Consider the following 24,043-nt stretch of genomic DNA (forward strand, 5'->3'; position numbering starts at 1 on the left):
GAAAGTACCTGCTGGTGAGACGGAGAAACACTTGGTCGGACGCTGACTGGTCGGCTGCCTGGAGCCCGAGGCTGCACTGTGCCCCCGGGGTAACCCGGGGGTGCCTGATTTGCACTGGTGATGTCCAGCACCATGCACTGAATGGCACCTGCACCGCGCACTTCCCTCTAGGTTAGGCAACACGTCCTTACCTCGTCCTTTTGGATGAGGTAGGACAATTTTTTACACCCCCTCCCCGGCCTTCTGGCTAGGGCCTCTTTTATTTATTTCTTTGATTTGCACTTTTGAGCACTTCACGTTTTTTGTTAGTTTGTCACGTTTTTTTGATTTGGGTAGTGCGGCTGTCCCTAACAGGCCTTCCGTTCCCCAAACGTGACTGGGACTCTTCACCTTTTGGGGAGAGTCCCGGTTCCCTCGAGGGCAACCCCGAGCCGCAAGGCGGAGGGAAGCCTAAGCGGGTCCCTCCAAACCTTCGGGTGCGGAGGACCCACCGTCCGAAACCCTTCCGGGGGTGGAGGAAACGCGGGTCTCTCTGAGCTTAACGGCGAAGAGGACCCACCGATCCCTTTTTTCCCTTCCTCGGCCTTATGGTTGAGGGGGGTTAGGGGAACCATGGGGCCTTTCTCCTTTGGGAGAGGGCCCACACGTTCGTACGGCTGCCCCCTTTGCACGTGTTTAGGCACAGCACTGGTGGTGGTGGGAGCACACCTCGGGCTCCCTGAGTTTCTTCAAACTCACTCTCTATACATAATCGCATAATCTATCGCTTCTCGGCCTTTTGGCTAAGATCAAGTGTAGTATCTGTTCTTATCAGTGGGTATGGACTGGCCTCTGGCAGAGAATAGAGAAAGGCTGGACTGAGTAGCTGCTCTGATGGGCGGAGGGTGTGGGACCCCTCTTGTTTGCCTGGGAGTGGTGAAAAGTCTGGCTGAGTACCTTCACCTCTGCCAGTGGTAGGAGGTGTTGTTTCCGTAAACCCACTGGTGAGAGGGGGGGAGAAACACTGGGCCTAGTAGTTTGGCTCTCTTAACGGGGTTCGTAGCCCCCAAAGGATGAGACAGCGAAAGGCTCAGTCTAGTATCCATCCCCAAGGAGCGGAGAAAGGCTGGACTGAGTAGATGGCTCCTGTTCCAGAGGTTCGTAGCCTCTGATGGGGAGACCGCGAAAGGCCCAGCTTAGTACCTTAACCTTGGGATCGGAGAAACACTGAGACTGAGTAGATTGCTCTTCCGAGGGGGTCGCAGCCCCTAAGGGAGTCAGTCGAAAAGCCCAGTGGAGTACCCATTCCCATGCCAGGGGCTGGAAAGTGCCCTATGATGGGAGCAGAGAAACACTTGGTCGGTCGCTGATCGGTCGGCTGCTTGGAGTCCGAGGCTGCACTGTGCCCCCGGGGAAACCCGGGGGTGCCGAACATGCACGGGTGATCCCAAAATCACCATGCACTAGTAAGCACTAGCACTGCGCACTTCCCTCTAGGTTAGCCCTTCACGTCCTTACCTCGTCCTTTTGGATGGGGTAGGACAATTTTTCACACCCCCACCCCGGCCTTCTGGCTAGGGTCTTCTTTATTATTTATTTATTTTCCTTCTCACGTTCGTCACTTTCACGTTTTCTGTTTTTTTGTAGTTTGTCACCTTTTTTTGAGTAGTGTGGTCGACCCTTACGGGCCTTCCATTTCCCCAATGTGCCAAAGCTCTCGCCTTTTGGGGAGAGCTGCGGTCCCCCCGAGGACGACCCCGAGCCGCAAGGCGGAGGGAAGTCCACTGAGGGTCTCTCCAAACCTTTGGGTGCGGAGGATCCACCGTCCTAACCCTTCCGGGGGTTGAGGAAAGAGGGTCTCTCTAAGCTTCGGCGAAGAGGACCCACCGTTCCCTATTTTCCCTTCTTCGGCCTTATGGTTGAGAGGGGTTAGGGGAAAAACGGGGCCCGTCTCCTTCGATCGCACGGCCCCCTTTGCACGTGTTTAGGCAGAGCACTGGTGGTAGGGAGCACACCTCGGGCTCCTGAGTTTCTTCAAACTCACTCTCTATACATAATGGGAAATAGAAAAATATTTGTCATGTGATATATCCCAAAACCAGCCACGCTCTTCTGATTTGAATGAACTCCACCCATTCAGTTATTGCGCTCCCTTAAACTAAGATCTCAGTCATTGGCCATCTTTCTGGTAGGGATAGGCATCGCTGGGTTGCTTATCAACCTCAATGATGTGAAACCACCTGTAAGGTCAACACTGTTTTATAATTCAGTAGACTGTGTAAAAATGAAAGCCAAGGGGTGGAGCTACATGGAAGTTTTAGAGGTGGATCTAAGTGCCATGTCCTAGCAATCTGTAAAACATGGATGTGGGAAATCATCTGTTTCCCCCATTCTTACTTTCTGGTGGGCGCATGTTTAGAAGAGAGTAAATTGTCTCATAGAAGTAGACTCCTCCCTGTTGTGCGTCATTGGGTGGTAGACACATGTGGCCTGCTGCAGCCATCTTGCCGTAGCCTCTGTGCAGGAAGGCATGCCCCTCCTACTTGTCCTCTGTTGTATTCAACTATAAATCACCGTTTTGCCTATTAATTTATGTACTCTGCTGTAGGGCCCTGCAGTTGGGCCCTGCAGATCCCTTGTGGCACTATATAAATAAAGGATAATATTAATAAGACCTAATAAATGCTGACACCTGCATGGAGAGCATGAATCAGCTGTGGACAGGGACGAGGTGGCCGAGTGGTTAAGGCGATGGACTGCTAATCCATTGTGCTCTGCACGCGTGGGTTCGAATCCCATCCTCGTCGGGAAATTTTCTTCCATTTTTCACCAGCTCCCTTCCTGTACACCTAGGTACAGAAACAGGGTGTCCACAGAATGTGGGAGACAAAGTACCCCACATGGAAGTATAACCCCCATAGTATACCAGCAGATACATAGTGTATTAGTATATTGCCACCTGTATACTATCTATTGTACAATGCACTGCGTTATCACCCAATAATCTACCCCAATATATTGCCCCTTGTACACTATTGATAAATACCCCATGATCTACCTACCAGACTGCTTGTTACCCCCCAATATATACACCCCCATCCAACATCCACCAATAAAGCTATGATATGGCCACAACACTTTTGCTGTTTAGAATGAATATAATTAATAATTAATATTACTGATGTTGATATGTGTGTGTGTGTGTGTATATATATATATATATATATATATATATATATATATATATATAGCGTGGTGCTATATATAAATTGCCGTTCGTTAATGTAGCATTACAAATTAAGAAAGGAAAAAAAAAACAGTTTGACCCCGACGTGATTTGAACACGCAACCTTCTGATCTGGAGTCAGACGCGCTACCGTTGCGCCACGAGGTCTCCTGGAAAATGATTGCTGATTTTGGTGGTTTAGATCACACACATACTATCTGCATATACCAAATTGTGAAGGGATACAAACCTATTCAGGTCGACATGCTTTGCATCGACCACTGGAGGTCGGCAGGCCTTAATGCTGACACCTGTTGACGAAATTGGCATGTTTAAAACCAGGAGATCATTTGGGAGTCAGATCTCCTGAGGGGCTATAGCAATAGCCAAGAGTCCATACTTGATAGACTGTGTTCTTGATAGTAGTGTTCTCAGTGAGATAGTTGCTAGATTTAAAGCAGCAATTTGTTTTTATAGCAAAACCCAGATGTAGTTGCTACTTTAAATCTTGTGACATCATCGTCAAAACCACCCTGGGATCAGCAAATAGCCTATTACATATGGCCTATAAGAAGGGAGACAGAGGTCATAAGTGGAGGGGAGTGGTCAGGCTGGGGTGCATTGGCAAGTCCTTTGTTTTATGGCACAAGAAGGCAGAATGGCCGGTTAGCTCAGTTGGTTAGAGCGTGGTGCTAATAACGCCAAGGTCGCGGGTTCGATCCCCGTACTGGCCAACTTTTTTTTTTTCCCCTACCTTCCCCAACTCCCAGACATCTCATGAGAGTAGGCAAGTCTGTACCACGGCAATTTGGATGATGCGGGTCTGCAGGGGCTCTGCAGATTGCATGGAATCCCCTGTAAATGGCCCTCTAAAAATGGCCCCCTCGAGGAGACAGATGCTAGAGGTCTTTTTGGACCTCTGGCCTCTATCAGTCAAGCACAGGGCATACATCACTACACGTGCCGGATTCTAGGAGCGCTGGTGCACTGTGAGCACTAAGCCCCTGGCAATGAGTGAGGAACCGCTGGCAAAGAGCATGTAGGTAACAATATTATATTTAATGTATATGGGGGGGGGGGCAGAAACTATTTTGACAGTGGGGAGCAAAATTTCTAGTTACGCCACTGGAAGTGAAAAAACAGACTGAACTGTTCTGAGCGATTGTCAGGGGTGTTTGCTCAATGAGAGCAGCTGTTACTGGGGTAAGTCAAGCCCCAAAAAACATTAATATGAATATTCATTTATTTATAGTTTCTTATATAGCGCAGCAGATCCCGTTACAGTATCTTATATAGCGCAGCAGATCCCATTACAGTGTCTTATATAGCACAGCAGATTCCGTTACAGTGTCTTATATAGCGCAGCAGATTCCGTTACTGTGTCTTATATAGCGCAGCAGATTCCGTTACAGTGTCTTATATAGCGCAGCAGATCCCATTACAGTGTCTTATATAGCGCAGGAGATTCCGTTACAGTGTCTTATATAGCGCAGCAGATTCCGTTACAGTGTCTTATATAGCGCAGCAGATTCCGTTACAGGGTCTTATATAGCGCAGCAGATTCCGTTACAGTGTCTTATATAGCGCAGCAGATTCCGTTACAGGGTCTTATATAGCGCAGCAGATTCCGTTACAGCATCTTATATAGCGCAGCAGATTCCGTTACAGGGTCTTATATAGCGCAGCAGATTCCGTTACAGTGTCTTATATAGCGCAGCAGATTCCGTTACAGGGTCTTATATAGCGCAGCAGATTCCGTTACAGTGTCTTATATAGCGCAGCAGATGCCGTTACAGTGTCTTATATAGCGCAGCAGATTCTGTTACAGTGTCTTATATAGCGCAGCAGATTCCGTTACAGTGTCTTATATAGCGCAGCAGATTCCGTTACATCGTCTTATATAGTGCAGCAGATTCCGTTACAGTGTCTTATATAGCGCAGCAGATTCCGTTACAGGGTCTTATATAGCGCAGCAGATTCCGTTACAGTGTCTTATATAGCGCAGCAGATTCCGTTACATCGTCTTATATAGCGCAGCAGATTCCGTTACAGTGTCTTATATAGCGCAGCAGATTCCGTTACAGGGTCTTATATAGCGCAGCAGATTCCGTTACAGTGTCTTATATAGCACGGCAGATTCCGTTACAGTGTCTTATATAGCGCAGCAGATTCCGTTACAGTGTCTTATATAGCGCAGCAGATTCCGTTACAGTGTCTTATATAGCGCAGCAGATTCCGTTACAGTGTCTTATATAGCGCAGCAGATTCCGTTACAGTGTCTTATATAGCACAGCAAATTCCGTTACAGTGTCTTATATAGCGCAGCAGATTCCGTTACAGTGTCTTATATAGCGCAGCAGATTCCGTTGCGCTTTACAATAGTAAACAGAGATAAAACAAACCAGGTGACAACAGACAGACTTGGAGGTAGCAAGCTTACAATCTATAGGGACATAGGAGGGAAGCACAAGGACAGGCACCAGTAATAGCATAGCTTGTAGGCCCAGAAGGGAAGCTATATAATACATAAGTGCCTCAGAGGGTTATGAGTGTGGTACATAAATATGATAGGATTGACAGAAGAGGTGAGTTTTCAGGGAACGCTTGAAAAAAATATAAATGGAACCGTAGGCTTGAAGAAACTGCATTAATAAAAAAAAAAAGGTAAAAAATCCCACCATTGGGAAGTATATTCATTATATATCATTTTCATATATATTATATGAATCTTATTGATATAATGCTTAGGAGGTCACATGGTATTAATGGTCAAAATTTCATCACAACCTATTTAATTAAATTTTTTTTACTGAAATTCTCGGCAACAAACTCTTGACCTAGGGGTGCCGTGAAAAATATTCTGATACTGTAGGGTGCCGGGATTCAAAAAGTTTAGGAACCACTATGTGTAATGGCTTCTGCTGACTCCCGGGCCCCACATAGTGCCTGATGCATACCGTGCTGCCAGTCCCTAGGGGAGATATATATCACATATAGTACATACATCATAGCATGTATGTATATACGTAACCTACCAACTGTGGGGCATGTCTTTGCGACCAGGGGCAGTGGCCTATGATGACAGCAGTCCCGCAAGGCCACACTCTGTTTACTAGCCACTGTTGGCCTGGCCCCCAGCCCCTCTGTCTCCCTGAATGTATGCTGTGACCACCAATTAAACTCTGAGAAGGGGGATGCCAACTGCCCCCTCCACCGCAGGACACAGGTGGCCACCAGTGGGAAATGGGACATTCATGCAAATATCAAGACAGTTGGGAGGTAAGTGTATGAGCTTAGCGATCCCCTGCACTACATGTGAAGTGCTGCATCCACCACTGATGGGCTGTAAAGTGATTATAAGCACAGCCGAGGGGCCAAGCTGGAATGGGGTGTGGTATAGCGTTTCGACAGTCATTAGCCCAACGTCGGGATCCCGTCCGGCACCCGCTGTAATGTATGTAGGGGAAGTATTGGACCCAAGCACTCAGTGTGGCCGGTTAGCTCAGTTGGTTAGAGCGTGGTGCTAATAACGCCAAGGTCGCGGGTTCGATCCCCGTACTGGCCAGCAGTATTTTTTTCCCCCCATTTCTTCCGCAAATAACATAAACCTGTCTGATTGCTCTTTGTAATTTCCGGGGTGTTTTTATTTATCCATTATCTTGGAATAGCAAGCCAGGACCATCGCGGGGGTGTAATATAGTTATATATATACAGCTATAGTTAGTCTGGTCTGCATAAGGAAACCATTTGGATAACGTAGTCCGCCTTCCTGATGACAGCGATCTTGGTTCAATACACAGAAGCAGCGCCAGCAGCCGCACATGCACGAAAAATGATAAAATGGTATACAGGTGGTCACACAGCGTCAGCAGCCGGACGCCGGGAGAGGGAGACCTAAACTAGATCACATAAAGGTTCTTATGAAAGGCTATTAGATAGCAGGAACCATCGATTGTAGATGATAGAATACTTTATCACCATCAATGGTTCCTGCTCAAAAGTAGGGATGGCCATCAACCACTGATGATTATAAATCATTAATGGTTTATGGCTGGTGTAAAATAGTTGGGGGAGAACCAGATCGTTTCACACTAGGAATGGCCATCGATGATTTAAAATCATCGATGGTTTGTGGCCGATGTCGAATATTATTGACATCAATGTGGGAGTACCAGATAGTTTCCCTACCTATCGATGGCAAAGGAGAAACAATGTTTCCGGGGTTTTTTTCTCAAGGTGCCGGGATCACGGAGCATAGCTCCACCCCCGACACCTGAAAGTCCCGCCCCCGAGTTCTGATTGGCACACGGGCCAGTAGTCAGTCAAATATAACGGATGACCAGGCATCGATAGCTAAAACTATCCATCAAATAGTTTGCCACTATCGATGGCTGGGTGCAGAATAATTCACCATCGATGGCGTCTGCACCGATGGCCATCCCTACAGCCATCTACAATAATTAATAGTATGCACTATGCATCACAACTATAACACTACACATTTCCTCCGCCCACAATATTATCTATTTTTTTTTTAAACCAATATGATTGATCATCAGTGAGCGACGGTATCAGAATGACACACACCCCGGTTGTCGGTCAGGATGGTGCTGGGGATCAGAATAATCACATACTCAGCCTCCCCCATTCATCATGTCTGTTTCTCCATAAGGAGGAACAGGTAAGGATCAACCTCACTGATGATACCGATTGATGGCGTCACGCTAGGACCAGACACCCGGACATATCTGTTAACACTAAGGAGACTCCCCGTGATCCGCTACACAGCCGCCAATGCCGCCCCCTCATCCCTTGCCGCGCCGCACAAGGCTCAGCATCCGGGCTGCTTACTACCAACTTCAATTGGAAACTCAGATTAATGGTGAAAGTTACTTTTCCTATAATGCCCCGCTCACCCTTATTTGCATATGGTAATCGCCCGGCGGCTGATTTAATTGCCGGAAGCGAGCCATCTTAAGCAAGGGCGCTCGCCATAGATGCTGCCCGCTTGATGCCTTAGCTTCCATTTTAGAAAAGGGCCATTGCAGTATACACACAGCGTACATTGGTCTGAAGCAAGATTCCGCCCATGGAAAGCTGACCACGTGATGTCTGATTGATTAACGTTACCTATTAGTGTGCTGCAATAGCCACGGTGCTTCCGCTAGGTGGCGCCATGGAGTCAGATTCCAAATGTTTCATTATTACACATACGTTTTAGTGTCGCCCGCCAATACATTTTACCTAAAGCTGATTCCCCCCAGCCCCTTGGATTTATTGCCACCATCTTCTTGACAGGCTAAATTTAAGGGGGGGGGGGGGGGAAGGGTTTATAACCATCAATGTTTATCTTACGTTGTTAGGATTGTTACCATTTGAGGTCTATATACAATTCAGCTCTTTAACATCAGGATCGATGACAGTTTTTCCATCGAATACTAAAATGCGATGGTCAGTTACCATCGAATCGTCTTGATGGCGGAAGCTCAGGAATCATTGAATGGTGAGCTTCCGATGTCCGTCCTTACCGGTGGGTCCCCTAAGGGCTGCACAGCCGGTCACAAGGAGTCTCACATGCTGATAGCACCACTGATACTGTCCATCGATGGCAGAAGACCATCAAACGGCAAGTGTCAATCGGTGGGCGATACAAGGGGTCACATGTGACATTGCCAGCGCAGGGCGGGGATTAGGGACTTGCTATGGGTAAACCATCGCCACGGGATCCGCACCATCGATGACAGATAAACATCGGTCATCTCCCTTTGATGGAAGAAATTTAAAAAAATAATTGACCATCGCTATAAATACGGCCTCCATGAGTTCACAGGACCCCCCGCTGAGACTCCTACTATCCCTACAACGGACACTAGGGTGCAAGATGGTAGCTGGAATGGACAAATCACATAAAAGACCTCGATTTGTAATAAATATATTTATAATGCGCACACATGGTCATATAAAAAGTCATACAAAATCCAATCAATAATTATTGGTTACAAAAATACTCTTAGAAAAAAATAAATCACAAACGGGAAAGTTTCCAGAAAACGTGTTAATTGTCTGCTAATCTGAAGCTCTGTACTAGATGTATCAGCAGGACGCGTCCCGGGAGTGAAAGGGTCAATTAACTGTAAATAAATCAAATACATTTAGACTAGACGCGTCAGCTTGGACATTAACCCTTTGCAGTCCAAATATTTTTTTTTTTTTTGCAATTCAAAAAGTCTGGTTTAAATGTTTAAATTAATTGTATATTTTTTTTTTATTATAAAAAAATGGTCTACATTGAATGTTGAATGATGAGAAAGTTCTTATTTTTAAAGTGTATCACGATTGCATCGGCTACTAGCGCTAGAGCTGTTGAATCTGACTAGACGTTGGACCTGAAAGGGTTAAAGGGCGCCTATAGCGTATCAAGGGGTTCTTTAGACTAACTAAGCCGCATTAAATTAGAGATTTTGTAAGAGATTTTTTTCTTCTTCTTAAAGTGGCAATCATTTATACTGCGAAACCAGTTTGGTTTTGCCATGCAATCGATTGCCGCTTTAAAAAATAAAATACAATGGGAAATCTCTCCCAAAATCTCTCACTTTCTGATTCTCGCACAAAGTGGCCCATAAGGTGAAATGTCCTCATATTCCACTAGGTGTCACTGTTATGATGCCAAAGTCTTGTCTTCTGACAGAAACACTGAGTGTGGTTCAGCGGTTCAGCGGTTCAGCCTTCAGGAACACTGAGCGGTATCAGAAGGATCGGTGACACACGCTGCTGAGAATGTCTCTGTTTGTCTTGGGTACGAGCACGGCGGTGGAATCAGAGAGGCTTCCGCTTACAGCCTAGGACGGCAATCATTATGAAGATCTCTGTGCAGGCCGGGAGGGCGCTGTTAAAGATAGAAGGAACAAAGATGGAAGCTCTGGTTATTCATCTCTGTCAGCCATCTTGTCTCGCCAGTCACCGCCTTCCCCCAACCCATTGCTCTCCACCACTGTACCTGCAGAAGCCAAAGATATACCAGTAGGAGGTGCATTCCCACACCTGGGTTACAAACAGAGAGAGACTGACTGAGGCGGAGCAGTGCGCGGCCAGGGCTGGGTCAGGACAGTCAAGGAAAAAGGCTGCAGTAGCAATAACACACAGAGGAGGCTGCGCAGGGGAGAGGGGAGGAGGGAGGGGTGGGTCCTGTCCGCTGCTTACCTGCAAAATGCGAATATCCACCAGTACACAGGGCACGGCCAGCCTTCAAAAAGGTAGAAAAGAAGGGCAACGCTGCCGCTGGCATGGGCACCCACGGCTGGAGCACACAGGAAGGGGTTAGGGATAAATAATGGAACACACTAGTCCCTAGTGTTCCTATCTACCACCCACCCGCTTATGAGAAATACACCTCGGCTGCAGGGAATTCCTGACCAATTAAACAGATAAAGCTTTCCCAAGTTACTGAAGCAACAGCTGCATGTAAGATTCATGAGGCTGCAATACGTACAGGCCAGCAGCTGCATGATACCGCACCCCCTACATAACGGACAATATGGCTACCTCTGCCATACAGGCCAGTAGCTGCATAATACAGCACCCCTACACAACGGACAATATGGCTGCCTCTGCTGTACAGGCCAGCAGCTGTATAATACCACACCCCCTACACAACGGACAATATGGCTGCCTCTGCGGTACAGGCCAGCAGCTGCATAATACCACACCCCCTACACAACGGACAATATGGCTGCCTCTGCCGTACAGGCCAACAGCTGCATAATACCGTACCCCCTACACAACGGACAATATGGCTGCCTCTGCGGTACAGGCCAGCAGCTGCATAATACCACACCCCCTACACAACGGACAATATGGCTGCCTCTGCCGTACAGGCCAACAGCTGCATAATACCGTACCCCCTACACAACGGACAATATGGCTGCCTCTGCGGTACAGGCCAGCAGCTGCATAATACCACACCCCCTACACAACGGACAATATGGCTGCCTCTGCCGTACAGGCCAGCAGCTGCATAATACAGCACCCTCTACACAACTGACAATATGGCTGCCTCTACCGTACAGGCCAGCAGCAGCATGATACCGCACCCCCTACACAACGGATAATATGGCTGCCTCTGCCGTACAGGCCAGCAGCTGCATGATACCGCACCCCCTACATAACGGACAATATGGCTACGTCTGCCGTACAGGCCAGAAGCTGCATAATACAGCACCCTCTACACAACTGACAATATGGCTGCCTCTACCGTACAGGCCAGCAGCTGCATGATACCGCACCCCCTACACAACGGACAATATGGCTGCCTCTGCCGTACAGGCCAGCAGCTGCATGATACCGCACCCCCTACATAACGGACAATATGGCTACCTCTGCCGTACAAGCCAGAAGCTGCATAATACAGCACCCTCTACACAACTGACAATATGGCTGCCTCTACCGTACAGGCCAGCAGCTGCATGATACCGCACCCCCTACACAATGGGCAATATGGCTGCCTCTGCCGTACAGGCCAGCAGCTGCATGATACCGCACCCCCTACATAACGGACAATATGGCTGCCTCTGCTGCATAGGCCAGCAGCTGCATGATACCACTCCCCCCTACACAACGGACAATATGGCTGCCTCTGTGGTACAGACCAGCAGCTGTATAATACTGCACCCCCTACACAACAGACAATATGGCTACCTCTGCCGTACAGGCCAGCAGCTGCATAATACAGCACCCTCTACACAACTGGCAATATGGCTGCCTCTTACCGTACAGGCCAGCAGCTGCATGATACCGCACCCCCTAAACAACGGACAATATGGCTGCCTCTGCCATACAGGCCAGCAGCTGCATAATACAGCACCCTCTACACAACGGACAATATGGCTGCCCCTGCCGTACAGGCCAGCAGCTGTATAATACCGCACCCCCTACACAACGGACAATATGGCTGCCTCTGCCGTACAGGCCAGCAGCTGCATGATACCGCACCCCCTACATAAAGGACAATATGGCTGCCTCTGCTGTATAGGCCAGCAGCTGCATGATACCACTCCCCCCTACACAACGGACAATATGGCTGCCTCTGCCGTACATGCCAGCAGCTGTAGAATACCGCACCCCCTACACAGCAGACAATATGGCTGCCTCTGCGGTACAGACCAGTAGCTGCATAATACCGCACCCCCTACACAACGGGCAATATGGCTGCCTCTGCGGTACAGACCAGCAGCTGCATAATACCGCACCCCCTACATAACGGACAATATGGCTGCCTCTGCGGTACAGACCAGCAGCTGCATAATACCGCACCCCCTACATAACGGACAATATGGCTGCCTCTGCGGTACAGACCAGCAGCTGCATAATACCGCACCCCCTACATAACGGACAATATGGCTGCCTCTGCGGTACAGACCAGCAGCTGTATAATACCGCACCCCCTACATAACGGACAATATGGCTGCCTCTGCGGTACAGACCAGCAGCTGCATAATACTGCACCCCCTACACAACGGACAATATGGCTGCCTCTGCGGTACAGACCAGCAGCTGCATAATACTGCACCCCCTACATAACGGACAATATGGCTGCCTCTGCCATACAGGCCAGCAGCTGCATAATACAGCACCCTCTACACAACTGACAATATGGCTGCCTCTACCGTACAGGCCAGCAGCTGCATGATACTGCACCACCTACACAACGGACAATATGGCTGCCTCTGCCGTACAGGCCAGCAGCTGCATGATACCGCACCCCCTACATAAAGGACAATATGGCTGCCTCTGCGGTACAGACCAGCAGCTGCATAATACTGCACCCCCTACACAACGGACAATATGGCTGCCTCTGCGGTACAGACCAGCAGCTGCATAATACTGCACCCCCTACATAACGGACAATATGGCTGCCTCTGCCATACAGGCCAGCAGCTGCATAATACAGCACCCTCTACACAACTGACAATATGGCTGCCTCTACCGTACAGGCCAGCAGCTGCATGATACTGCACCCCCTACACAACGGACAATATGGCTGCCTCTGCCGTACAGGCCAGCAGCTGCATGATACCGCACCCCCTACATAAAGGACAATATGGCTGCCTCTGCGGTACAGACCAGCAGCTGCATAATACCGCACCCCCTACACAACGGACGAGTATTATCCAGCACAATAAATATATCTGAACAACTCATTAAAAATTCCAAATAGCAATGAAAAATGAATTTTTGGCATCATATGATAGGTGGAACACCGGGCTCTGACAACGGGATACGGTCATTGGGTCACCAGCATGATGGTTGACAGGGTCATTAGGTCGACATAGGGTTTTTTACTGTTTTTTGAGCCGACATGTGCCGACAGGCGGTGATTCATGCCTCACCATCCACTAGGGCGTAGTGGGAGAATACAATAGTGTGCCGAGCGCAGCTAAATATGTGAGGGGACGCGGGGCTACGTGAGGGGACGCGGTGCTACGTGAGGGGACGCGGGGCTACGTGAGGGGACGCGGGGCTACGTGAGGGGACGCGGTGCTACGTGAGGGGACGCGGTGCTACGTGAGGGGACGCGGTGCTACGTGAGGGGACGCGGGGCTACTTGAGGGGACGCGGGGCTACGTGAGGGGACGCGGGGCTACGTGAGGGGACGCGGGGCTACGTGAGGGGACGCGGGGCTACGTGAGGGGACGCGGGGCTACGTTTTAGTGTTTATGTTGACTGTGTTAACATTCAGGTTAAAAAAAAACATGTCGACCTAATGACCCTGTCGACCTTACCCATTACCCATGTCAACCTTATGACCTTGTCGACATAAAGTCATGTCGACCTTCCTGCATGTCGACCATAATGCTGGTGACCTAATGATCCATACCCCTGACAACAGGTTCTCTGTCCCATGTGCATGCCGGCTGCTGCCTGGCCCCTGACAGTACGGTGAGGGAACCAGGACAACAGCTGCTGCTGCGTAACCGTCATACTATGCAGTACAATGCTAATTATACACCTCAGCCAGTGTCCCTGTATCACACAGTGCAGAGCATACAACCTAGTACCACATATACTACTAGCACCCTGACACATATACCGTATGTACACTGACACATATACTGTATGGACACTGACACATATACTGTATGGACACTGACACATATACTGTATGGACACTGACACATATATGTACTATATACTATCATATATACTGTATGGACACTGACACATATACCGTATGGACACTGACACATATATGTACTATATACTATCATATATACTGTATGGACACTGACACATATACTGTATGGACACTGACACATATACTGTATGGACACTGACACATATACTGTATGGACACTGACACATATTTGTACTATATACTGTCATATATACTGTATGGACACTGACACATATACTGTATGGACACTGACACATATACCGTATGGACACTGACACATATATGTACTATATACTGTCATATATACTGTATGTACACTGACACATATATGTACTATATACTGTCACATATACTGTATGTACACTGACACATATATGTACTATATACTGTCATATATACTGTATGTACACTGACACATATACTGTATGGACACTGACACATATATGTACAATATACTGTCACATATACTGTATGGACACTGACACATATATGTACTATATACTGTCATATATACTGTATGGACACTGACACATATATGTACAATATACTGTCACATATACTGTATGGACACTGACACATATACTGTATGGACACTGACACATATATGTACTATATAATGTCACATATACTGTATGGACACTGACACATATATGTACTATATAATGTCACATATACTGTATGGACACTGACACATATATTTACTATATACTGTCACATATACTGTATGGACACTGACACATATATGTACTATATACTGTATGGACACTGACACATATACTGTATGGACACTGACACATATATGTACTATATACTGTCACATATACTGTATGGACACTGACACTATGTACACTGTCACATATAATGTACACTGACAGATCTTCTCTATGTACACTGCAAGGATACACAGGAGGCTCTGAGTGTTGTTGAACATTGACAATCCGGAGAGGAAGCCGGCCAGCTCTATAACAAACATCCCCAGGGTAACTGAGAGGGCAACAATCAGCCTGTAAGAGAGGAGAGATGTAACACCCTGCAGGGGGAGAGGCAAAAACATAACTCCCTTCTTTCTGTGTCACTGTGTCACCCTGCAGGGGGAGGGGCAGGCTCATAGCTCCCTTCTGTTTGTGTCACTGTGTCACCCTGCAGGGGGAGGGGCAGGCGCATAGCTCACTTCTCTCTGTGTCACTGTGTCACCCTGCAGGGGTAGGGGCAGGCTCATAGCTCACTTCTATCTGCATCACCCTGCAGGGGGAGGAGCAGGCTCATAGCTCCCTTCTGTCTCTGTCACCCTGCAGGGGGAGGGGCAGGCTCATAGCTCCCTTTTGTCTCTGTCACCATGTCACTCTGCAGGGGGAGGGGCAGGCGCATACCTTTCTTCTGTCTTTGTCACTATGTTACCCTGCAAGAGAGGGGCAGGCTCATAGCTCCCGTCTGACTGTGTCACCCTGCAGGGGGAGGGGCAGGCACATAGCTCACTTCTGTCTGTGTCACCCTGCAGGGGGAGGGGCAGCCTTCTAGCTCCCTTCTGTCTGTATCACCATGTCGCCCTGCAGGGGGAGGGGCAGGCTCATAGCTCCCTTCTGTCTGTGTAACCCTGCAGGGTGAGGGACAGGCTCATAACTCCCTTCTGTCTGTGTCAACATGTCACCCTGCAGGGGGAGGGGCAGGTGCATAGCTTCCTTCGGTCTTTGTCACTGTGTTACCCTGCAGGGGGAGGGGCAGGCTCATAGCTCCCTTCTGTCTGTGTCACCCTGCGGTGGGAGGGGCAGGCTCATAGCTCCCTTCTGTCTGTGTCACCCTGCGGTGGGAGGGGCAGGCTCATAGCTCTCATCTGTCTGTGTCACCCTGCAGGGGGAGGGGCAGGCTCATCGCTCCCTTCTGTCTGCGTCACTGTGTCACCCTGCGGTGGGAGGGGCAGGCTCATAGCTTCCTTCTGTCTGTGTCACACTGCAGGGGGAGTGGCAGGGGTACTTGTGTATTTTGGCGGCGCCCATCGCATCGCATACCATAACACATACGATGGTATGCGATGCGACGCGATATCGTACGATAGTGCACGATGGCATACAATTTTGAAATTGTATGCCATTGTACATGGCATACGATGCCATACGATGCGATGCGATGCGATTAAACATTGTATAAGCACCCTAATGGGTGCTTACAATGTTAAATGCACCCCCACGCCACCCCCCACTATAAACGTGAACCCGAAGCGTGGCGAGCGCAGCGAGCCCGCGAGGGGCGGCGGTACGCGTCCTACGACCTTTTCATACCCCCACTATCCACGTCGGCGTGGAGTTGAGAATAGAATAGTGTGGCGAGCGCAGCGAGCCCCGCGAGGGGACGCGGATACCTTCACAGGTAAACGCGTCCCCTCGCGGGCTTCACAGGTGTCCGCGTCGCCACGGACACCTGTGAAGCCCGCGAGGGGACGCGTATAACTGTGAAGGTATCCGTGTCCACTCGCCACGCTTCGGGCTCGGTGGCTCGCTGCGCTCGCCACACTATTCTATTCTCAACTCCACGCCGACGTGGATAGTGGGGGTATGAAAAGGTCGTAGGACGCGTACCGCTGCGCTCGCCACGCTTCGGGTTCACGTTTATAGTGGGGGGTGGCGTGGGGGTGCATTTAACATTGTAAGCACCCATTTGGGTGCTCAAAAGCACCCTTTAGGGTGCTTATACGATTTTTGGTCGTATAGGGGGTCAAAATCGCGTCGCATCGCATCGCATGCCATCGGGTGCATGGCATGCGATGCGATGCGATCTGTTCGTCGTACGACGGACATCGGGGGCGCCGCCAAAATACACAAGTACCGTGGCAGGCTCATCGCTCCCTTCTGTCTGTGTCACCCTGCAGGGGGAGGGGCAGGCTCATCACTCTCTTTTGTCTGTGTCACCCTGCAGGGGGAGGGGCGGGGTCATAGCTCCCTTCTGTCTGTGTCACCCTGCAGGGGGAGGGGCAGGCTCATAGCTTCCTTCTGTCTGTGTTTCCCTGCAGGGGGAGGGGCAGGCTCATAGCTTCCACCTGTCTGTGTCACCCTGCAGGGGGAGGGACAGGCTCATAGCTCCCTTCTGTCTGTGTCACCCTGCAGGGGGAGGGGCTGGCTCATAGCTCCCTTCTGTCTGTGTCACCCTGCAGGGGGAGGGGCTGGCTCATAGCTCCCTTCTGTCTGTGTCACCCTGCAGGGGGAGGGGCGGGGTCATAGCTCCCTTCTGTCTGTGTCACCCTGCAGGGGGAGGGGCAGGCTCATAGCTTCCACCTGTGTGTGTCACCCTGCAGGGGGAGGGGCAGGCTTATATCTCCCTTCTGTCTGTGTTACCCTGCAGGGGGAGGGGCTGGCTCATAGCTCCCTTCTGTCTGTGTCACCCTGCAGGGGGAGGGGCGGGGTCATAGCTCCCTTCTGCCTGTGTCACCCTGCAGGGGGAGGGACATACACAACACACAGGCACAGTCAGTTCTTACTCAGTATCAGCAGCATTGTATTGATCCTGTGTGTAATCTACCGGCAGACAAGCAAGGACATTATTCCCCTAGGAAAGAGAACAAGCAGAGGTTACTGACACATACAGCAGGGACGGAGCGGATGGAGGGAAGGGAATGACGCTGGCGATGGAGAAGGGGAATTTCATCGAAGAAAATAAAAAAGGAGAAGCCGGAGAGCGAGACAATAAGAGATATAACGAGGGGAATGAAGAAGAAGTTGGATTGTGATTGGGAGGAAGTTTAAGGACAGAGGACAAGCACATAATGGAAGCGGAGAATGATCCAGAGGGGAGACTTTACCCGTGACCAAAATATTGTGATGACAATGACAAGGTGAGCCGTCAGCGTCAGAAATCGGGCTGGGACCAGGCTGCTGATTACAGCCATCACCAGATCTGTCATCGCCAAGAGGAAGAGAAGGTAAACAACGGGTCAGTCTTCTGTTCATAGGAATGGCTGGTGATGCTCATGTAATAACTAGGTCACTGCTGAACCAATTCTCCAATAATAACATTGCTATTGGCCCGCAGAGACGTCACTCTTCCTGCACAGTATGTGGTGTCCATACTAGCACCCTGCAGCTCACAAACCCGTGCAGTTCCTCTCCCCTGCGGGTGTCGCTCTCTGCTGGGTACTTCTAGCACAGTGTTGTCTGTATTCCAGCACTGATATGCAGACCAGACCTGTGCTAGACGCTATTATGTAGTAATAATAATAATAATAAAACAATAAATATAACACAGATTCGGGACACGCGGGATGATGGGGCGGTATCGCTCAGTTGCCAGCATCCCAGAAACACAGAAAAATCTTCCTTTCGTCATAAAACACCTGAGACCCAATTCTGCTATTGGGATAGGCTGTAACAGGGTTGCCTACTTTCTGGGTGCCAGCTCCCTGAGGCAGTGTGGCGGGGAGGCCAGAGTAACAAAAAAGAGGCGGGACAGGGGTGGAACTGAGGGAAACACATTGTTTGGGGGGGAATGGCCAGCGCGATCGCCCCCCTTTCCAGCCATTCCTGAGGGGCAGGCAACCCTGGGCTGAGATCTCATTTGCATTTCTAAGGGTGGGTACACATTTGCACGACGCTGGAACGCTCTCTGTATCGCGGGACATATGTATCATCTTTCTGTCAACCCTGCTATGCAGCCAACCAGAAGCTGGAGCAGAATGAGAGTCTTTTCATTGTTTAATACATCAGGCTACTGCAGAGGTTCCAAAACGTGGCCCTTAAGGAACCCCAACGGTCCACATTTTAAGTATATCCATGCTTTACCACAGGTGACTTAATTAGTACCTCAGTCAATTTGATTTAACCATCTGTGCCGAACCAGGGATATACTTATAACCTGTACCTTTGGGGTGCCTTGAGGACCGCGTATGGAAACCTCTGGGCCAGATTGTACTAGCAATAAGGCATGGTGCGGGGTAAAGAGAAATCGCCTTAACCCTTGGCCCTATTTCCAAGGGTTACCCCACGCCTGAACCCATTTCACCCCTGTCAGCCCAATTGCCCATTGGGCCAACGGAATCGGCCCAACTGCCTATGGTTCAGGTGTGTACGCACAATAAAGCAGCACATCGGCTCTATCCGTGCAAGTGACAGCTATGTCAGCATTAGCCAGGCGATGAGGTGGCTAATGTTAAACCCAACCTCACACAGCTCTGTATATATAGCACATGTTCTTAAACCAGCAGCCAAGTGCTTATATGCCCGATACCTCTCCTATATCTGCTATATGCACGCTACAGGGGCCACGGGGACCCCATGTTACCTGGTCAGAGGCCTGCTGCTCCTGCGTTGCCCGGCAACCACCGCCGCCGCTGCCGAGGCTGAGCTGCCGCGCGCTGGAGGAACCGCCGCTAGAGCTAAATGGCTGCTACAGAATCCTGTCCTCACTGCGGGCGCCATTTTGTTGGCGTCCAACCAGCTTGAAAAGTCATATTAATTGGCGTCGAATCGATCTGCGGGAAAATGTCCGCCAGGAAAGTTATGTGCACCGAGGAATTGGGAATCATGGCCGTGCTGAAGCCTTTGGGGAGCCTGGTTGTAGATGATTTCGGCATTTACGATGTATATAGCGGGTTGCAATGCATATAGAGCACTGTAAGGATGCCCAGCTCATCTGCTGCATGGGCTTGTAGTTTGCCTCTGCTGCTGCTGCTGCGTCCCAGGACTAGGTGCATTGTATATATAGAAGACACTACCAGTGTTGCAGTGCAGCAGTCAGAATTATAGGCTTGTGACTATATATCAAGATGCTTTGCTGCCGCAGAAACGTTACTCACTTTCCAACGGGGAAATAAAATATAAAAAAAAAAAAATGTTAAAAAGTTATTAAAAAAACAACTTGGCAGCGGTGGGATTCGAACCCACGCCTCCAGAGAGACTGGAGCCTAAATCCAGCGCCTTAGACCGCTCGGCCACGCTACCTTGCTGCAGTGTACTGTGACTCTGTGGGATCATCACTGGCTCCCCATGACGTCACTCCGGAGGAGACGGGGGTGAGCAGTGAGTAGCAGCCTGGCAGAGAGCAGGAGGGTATTCCATGGGGGAAGGGGCTGTGGATCCTTAGGTTGACCAAACTTAGGTCGACCACTGAAGGTCAACAGTCCTTAGGCCCACATAAGAAAAAGGTCGACATAGCTTAAGGTCGACAGGTTCATTAAGTCAACACAAGCATTAGGTCGATGTCGACAGTCAAAAGGCCAACATGGGTTTTTCACCCCCCTGAGGGGGATCGAGTGCACAGCTTAGTATTGTGTAGATTATATGGATTAGTTTGTATGGTCTGCAGTTATGATAAATATGATGAGATACCTCTCATGCTGAGTAACTATTGTGTAGATGTACCCACGCTGAGGAAGCGAAACGATTGTTGTGGAGTTCAATCCGCTGTGCACGCGGACCACCACCCAGGATAACCAGGTACCCCTCCGTCTCCCCCGCCTCTCTCTGCGCTCAGGAAATCTAATGCCAAAGAGCGTGCAGGCAGCCACGGATAAATGCCTCATACTTCCGGATAATTTCGTGCAGCCCCGCTGCTGCCTGTTTGCCGCCCACCACCTACCACCCCCCAATGCAAAATAAGTGTATGTGGAGGGCAGCGGCACAATAAGGTCCTGCTAGAGGACTGTCTCTACCCTATTACCACCGTTCCCCTTCTCCCCCCTCTTTTTTTAATTGATACTCTCATTTTGGAGACACTGAATAGGACTACCTTGCTCTGGTACATCACTGCCTTGCTCTGGTACATCACTGCCTTGCTCTGGTACATCACTACCTTGCTCTGGTACATCACTGCCTTGCTCTGGTACATCACTGCCTTGCTCTGGTACATCACTGCCTGGCTCTGGTACATCACTACCTTGCTCTGGTACATCACTGCCTGGCTCTGGTACATCACTGTCTGGCTCTGGTACATCACTGCCTTGCTCTGGTACATCACTGCCTTGCTCTGGTACATCACTGCCTTGCTCTGGTACATCACTACCTGGCTCTGGTACATCACTACCTTGCTCTGGTACATCACTGCCTTGCTCTGGTACATCACTGCCTGGCTCTGGTACATCACTGCCTGGCTCTGGTACATCACTACCTGGCTCTGGTACATCACTGCCTGGCTCTGGTACATCACTACCTTGCTCTGGTACATCACTGCCTTGCTCTGGTACATCACTGCCTGGCTCTGGTACATCACTGCCTGGCTCTGGTACATCACTACCTGGCTCTGGTACATCACTGCCTGGCTCTGGTACATCACTACCTGGCTCTGGTACTCACTACCTGGCTCTGGTACATCACTGCCTGGCTCTGGTACATCACTGCCTGGCTCTGGTACATCACTGCCTGGCTCTGGTACATCACTGCCTGGCTCTGGTACATCACTGCCTGGCTCTGGTACATCACTGCCTGGCTCTGGTACATCACTGCCTGGCTCTGGTACATCACTGCCTTGCTCTGGTACATCACTGCCTTGCTCTGGTACATCACTGCCTGGCTCTGGTACATCACTACCTGGCTCTGGTACATCACTACCTTGCTCTGGTACATCACTGCCTTGCTCTGGTACATCACTGCCTGGCTCTGGTACATCACTGCCTGGCTCTGGTACATCACTTCCTGGCTCTGGTACATCACTGCCTGGCTCTGGTACATCACTGCCTGGCTCTGGTACTCACTACCTGGCTCTGGTACATCACTGCCTGGCTCTGGTACATCACTGCCTGGCTCTGGTACATCACTGCCTGGCTCTGGTACATCACTGCCTGGCTCTGGTACATCACTGCCTGGCTCTGGTACATCACTGCCTGGCTCTGGTACATCACTACCTTGCTCTGGTACATCACTGCCTGGCTCTGGTACATCACTGTCTGGCTCTGGTACATCACTGCCTTGCTCTGGTACATCACTGCCTTGCTCTGGTACATCACTGCCTTGCTCTGGTACATCACTACCTGGCTCTGGTACATCACTACCTTGCTCTGGTACATCACTGCCTTGCTCTGGTACATCACTGCCTGGCTCTGGTACATCACTGCCTGGCTCTGGTACATCACTACCTGGCTCTGGTACATCACTGCCTGGCTCTGGTACATCACTACCTGGCTCTGGTACTCACTACCTGGCTCTGGTACATCACTGCCTGGCTCTGGTACATCACTGCCTGGCTCTGGTACATCACTGCCTGGCTCTGGTACATCACTGCCTGGCTCTGGTACATCACTGCCTGGCTCTGGTACATCACTGCCTGGCTCTGGTACATCACTGCCTGGCTCTGGTACATCACTGCCTTGCTCTGGTACATCACTGCCTTGCTCTGGTACATCACTACCTGGCTCTGGTACATCACTACCTGGCTCTGGTACATCACTACCTTGCTCTGGTACATCACTGCCTTGCTCTGGTACATCACTGCCTGGCTCTGGTACATCACTGCCTGGCTCTGGTACATCACTTCCTGGCTCTGGTACATCACTGCCTGGCTCTGGTACATCACTGCCTGGCTCTGGTACTCACTACCTGGCTCTGGTACATCACTGCCTGGCTCTGGTACATCACTGCCTGGCTCTGGTACATCACTGCCTGGCTCTGGTACATCACTGCCTGGCTCTGGTACATCACTGCCTGGCTCTGGTACATCACTGCCTGGCTCTGGTACATCACTGCCTGGCTCTGGTACATCACTGCCTTGCTCTGGTACATCACTGCCTTGCTCTGGTACATCACTGCCTTGCTCTGGTACATCACTGCCTTGCTCTGGTACATCACTGCCTTGCTCTGGTACATCACTGCCTTGCTCTGGTACATCACTGCCTTGCTCTGGTACATCACTGCCTTGCTCTGGTACATCACTGCCTGGCTCTGGTACATCACTGCCTTGCTCTGGTACATCACTGCCTTGCTCTGGTACATCACTGCCTTGCTCTGGTACATCACTGCCTTGCTCTGGTACATCACTGCCTGGCTCTGGTACATCACTGCCTGGCTCTGGTACATCACTGCCTTGCTCTGGTACATCACTGCCTTGCTCTGGTACATCACTACCTGGCTCTGGTACATCACTACCTGGCTCTGGTACATCACTACCTTGCTCTGGTACATCACTACCTGGTTCTGGTCCATCACTACCTGGCTCTGGTCCATCACTACCTGGCTCTGGTACATCACTGCCTTGCTCTGGTACATCACTACCTTGCTCTGTTACATCACTACCTTGCTCTGGTCCATCACTGCCTGGCTCTGGTACATCACTGCCTGGCTCTGGTACATCACTACCTTGCTCTGGTACATCACTACCTTGCTCTGGTACATCACTGCCTGGCTCTGGTACATCACTGCCTTGCTCTGGTACATCACTGCCTTGCTCTGGTACATCACTGCCTGGCTCTGGTACATCACTGCCTTGCTCTGGTACATCACTACCTGGCTCTGGTACATCACTACCTGGCTCTGGTACATCACTGCCTGGCTCTGGTACATCACTGCCTTGCTCTGGTACATCACTACCTGGCTCTGGTACATCACTACCTTGCTCTGTTACATCACTACCTTGCTCTGGTACATCACTGCCTGGCTCTGGTACATCACTGCCTGGCTCTGGTACATCACTGCCTTGCTCTGGTACATCACTACCTTGCTCTGGTACATCACTGCCTGGCTCTGGTACATCACTGC

At 50.0% G+C, this 24,043-nt stretch overlaps 1 protein-coding gene, 6 non-coding genes and 1 pseudogene across 8 annotated transcripts; 4 read left to right on the forward strand and 4 right to left on the reverse strand.

Moving 5' to 3' along the window:
- Window positions 1-762: 762 nt before the first annotated feature.
- LOC146076274 (U2 spliceosomal RNA) lies at window positions 763-898 on the forward strand (annotated as a pseudogene).
- Window positions 899-2,704: 1,806 nt separating this feature from the next.
- TRNAS-GCU (transfer RNA serine (anticodon GCU)) lies at window positions 2,705-2,786 on the forward strand. The gene has a single exon. It is a non-coding gene; the product is annotated as a tRNA-Ser (tRNA).
- A 515-nt stretch (window positions 2,787-3,301) lies between these two features.
- On the reverse strand, window positions 3,302-3,373 carry TRNAW-CCA (transfer RNA tryptophan (anticodon CCA)). The gene has a single exon. It is a non-coding gene; the product is annotated as a tRNA-Trp (tRNA).
- Window positions 3,374-3,865: 492 nt separating this feature from the next.
- Window positions 3,866-3,939, forward strand: TRNAI-AAU (transfer RNA isoleucine (anticodon AAU)). The gene has a single exon. It is a non-coding gene; the product is annotated as a tRNA-Ile (tRNA).
- A 2,757-nt stretch (window positions 3,940-6,696) lies between these two features.
- On the forward strand, window positions 6,697-6,770 carry TRNAI-AAU (transfer RNA isoleucine (anticodon AAU)). Its single transcript has one exon. It is a non-coding gene; the product is annotated as a tRNA-Ile (tRNA).
- Window positions 6,771-7,775: 1,005 nt separating this feature from the next.
- On the reverse strand, window positions 7,776-7,909 carry LOC146076821 (U8 small nucleolar RNA). The gene has a single exon (XR_014474216.1). It is a non-coding gene; the product is annotated as a U8 small nucleolar RNA (small nucleolar RNA).
- Window positions 7,910-9,124: 1,215 nt separating this feature from the next.
- TMEM107 (transmembrane protein 107) lies at window positions 9,125-19,755 on the reverse strand. Of its 2 annotated transcripts, none has more exons than XM_083185521.1 (6): window positions 19,641-19,755; window positions 18,166-18,260; window positions 17,845-17,912; window positions 15,279-15,379; window positions 10,203-10,299; window positions 9,125-10,091 (listed from the first exon to the last, which is right to left on the reverse strand). In XM_083185521.1, exons 2-6 carry the CDS (start codon window positions 18,250-18,252, stop codon window positions 10,022-10,024), a joined length of 423 nt encoding a protein of 140 aa, XP_083041647.1. In that variant the 5' UTR covers window positions 18,253-18,260; window positions 19,641-19,755; the 3' UTR covers window positions 9,125-10,021. The 2 variants fall into 2 exon arrangements, with proteins under 2 accessions (XP_083041647.1, XP_083041646.1); XM_083185520.1 differs by lacking the exon at window positions 10,203-10,299 and adding an exon at window positions 10,406-10,502 and having other exon boundaries at window positions 19,641-19,754.
- A 462-nt stretch (window positions 19,756-20,217) lies between these two features.
- On the reverse strand, window positions 20,218-20,299 carry TRNAL-UAG (transfer RNA leucine (anticodon UAG)). The gene has a single exon. It is a non-coding gene; the product is annotated as a tRNA-Leu (tRNA).
- Window positions 20,300-24,043: the final 3,744 nt, after the last annotated feature.

This window comes from Crinia signifera, chromosome 4, assembly GCF_055691185.1.
Source record: "Crinia signifera chromosome 4, ASM5569118v1, whole genome shotgun sequence".
In the NCBI taxonomy this organism is placed as follows: Eukaryota; Metazoa; Chordata; class Amphibia; order Anura; family Myobatrachidae; genus Crinia; species Crinia signifera.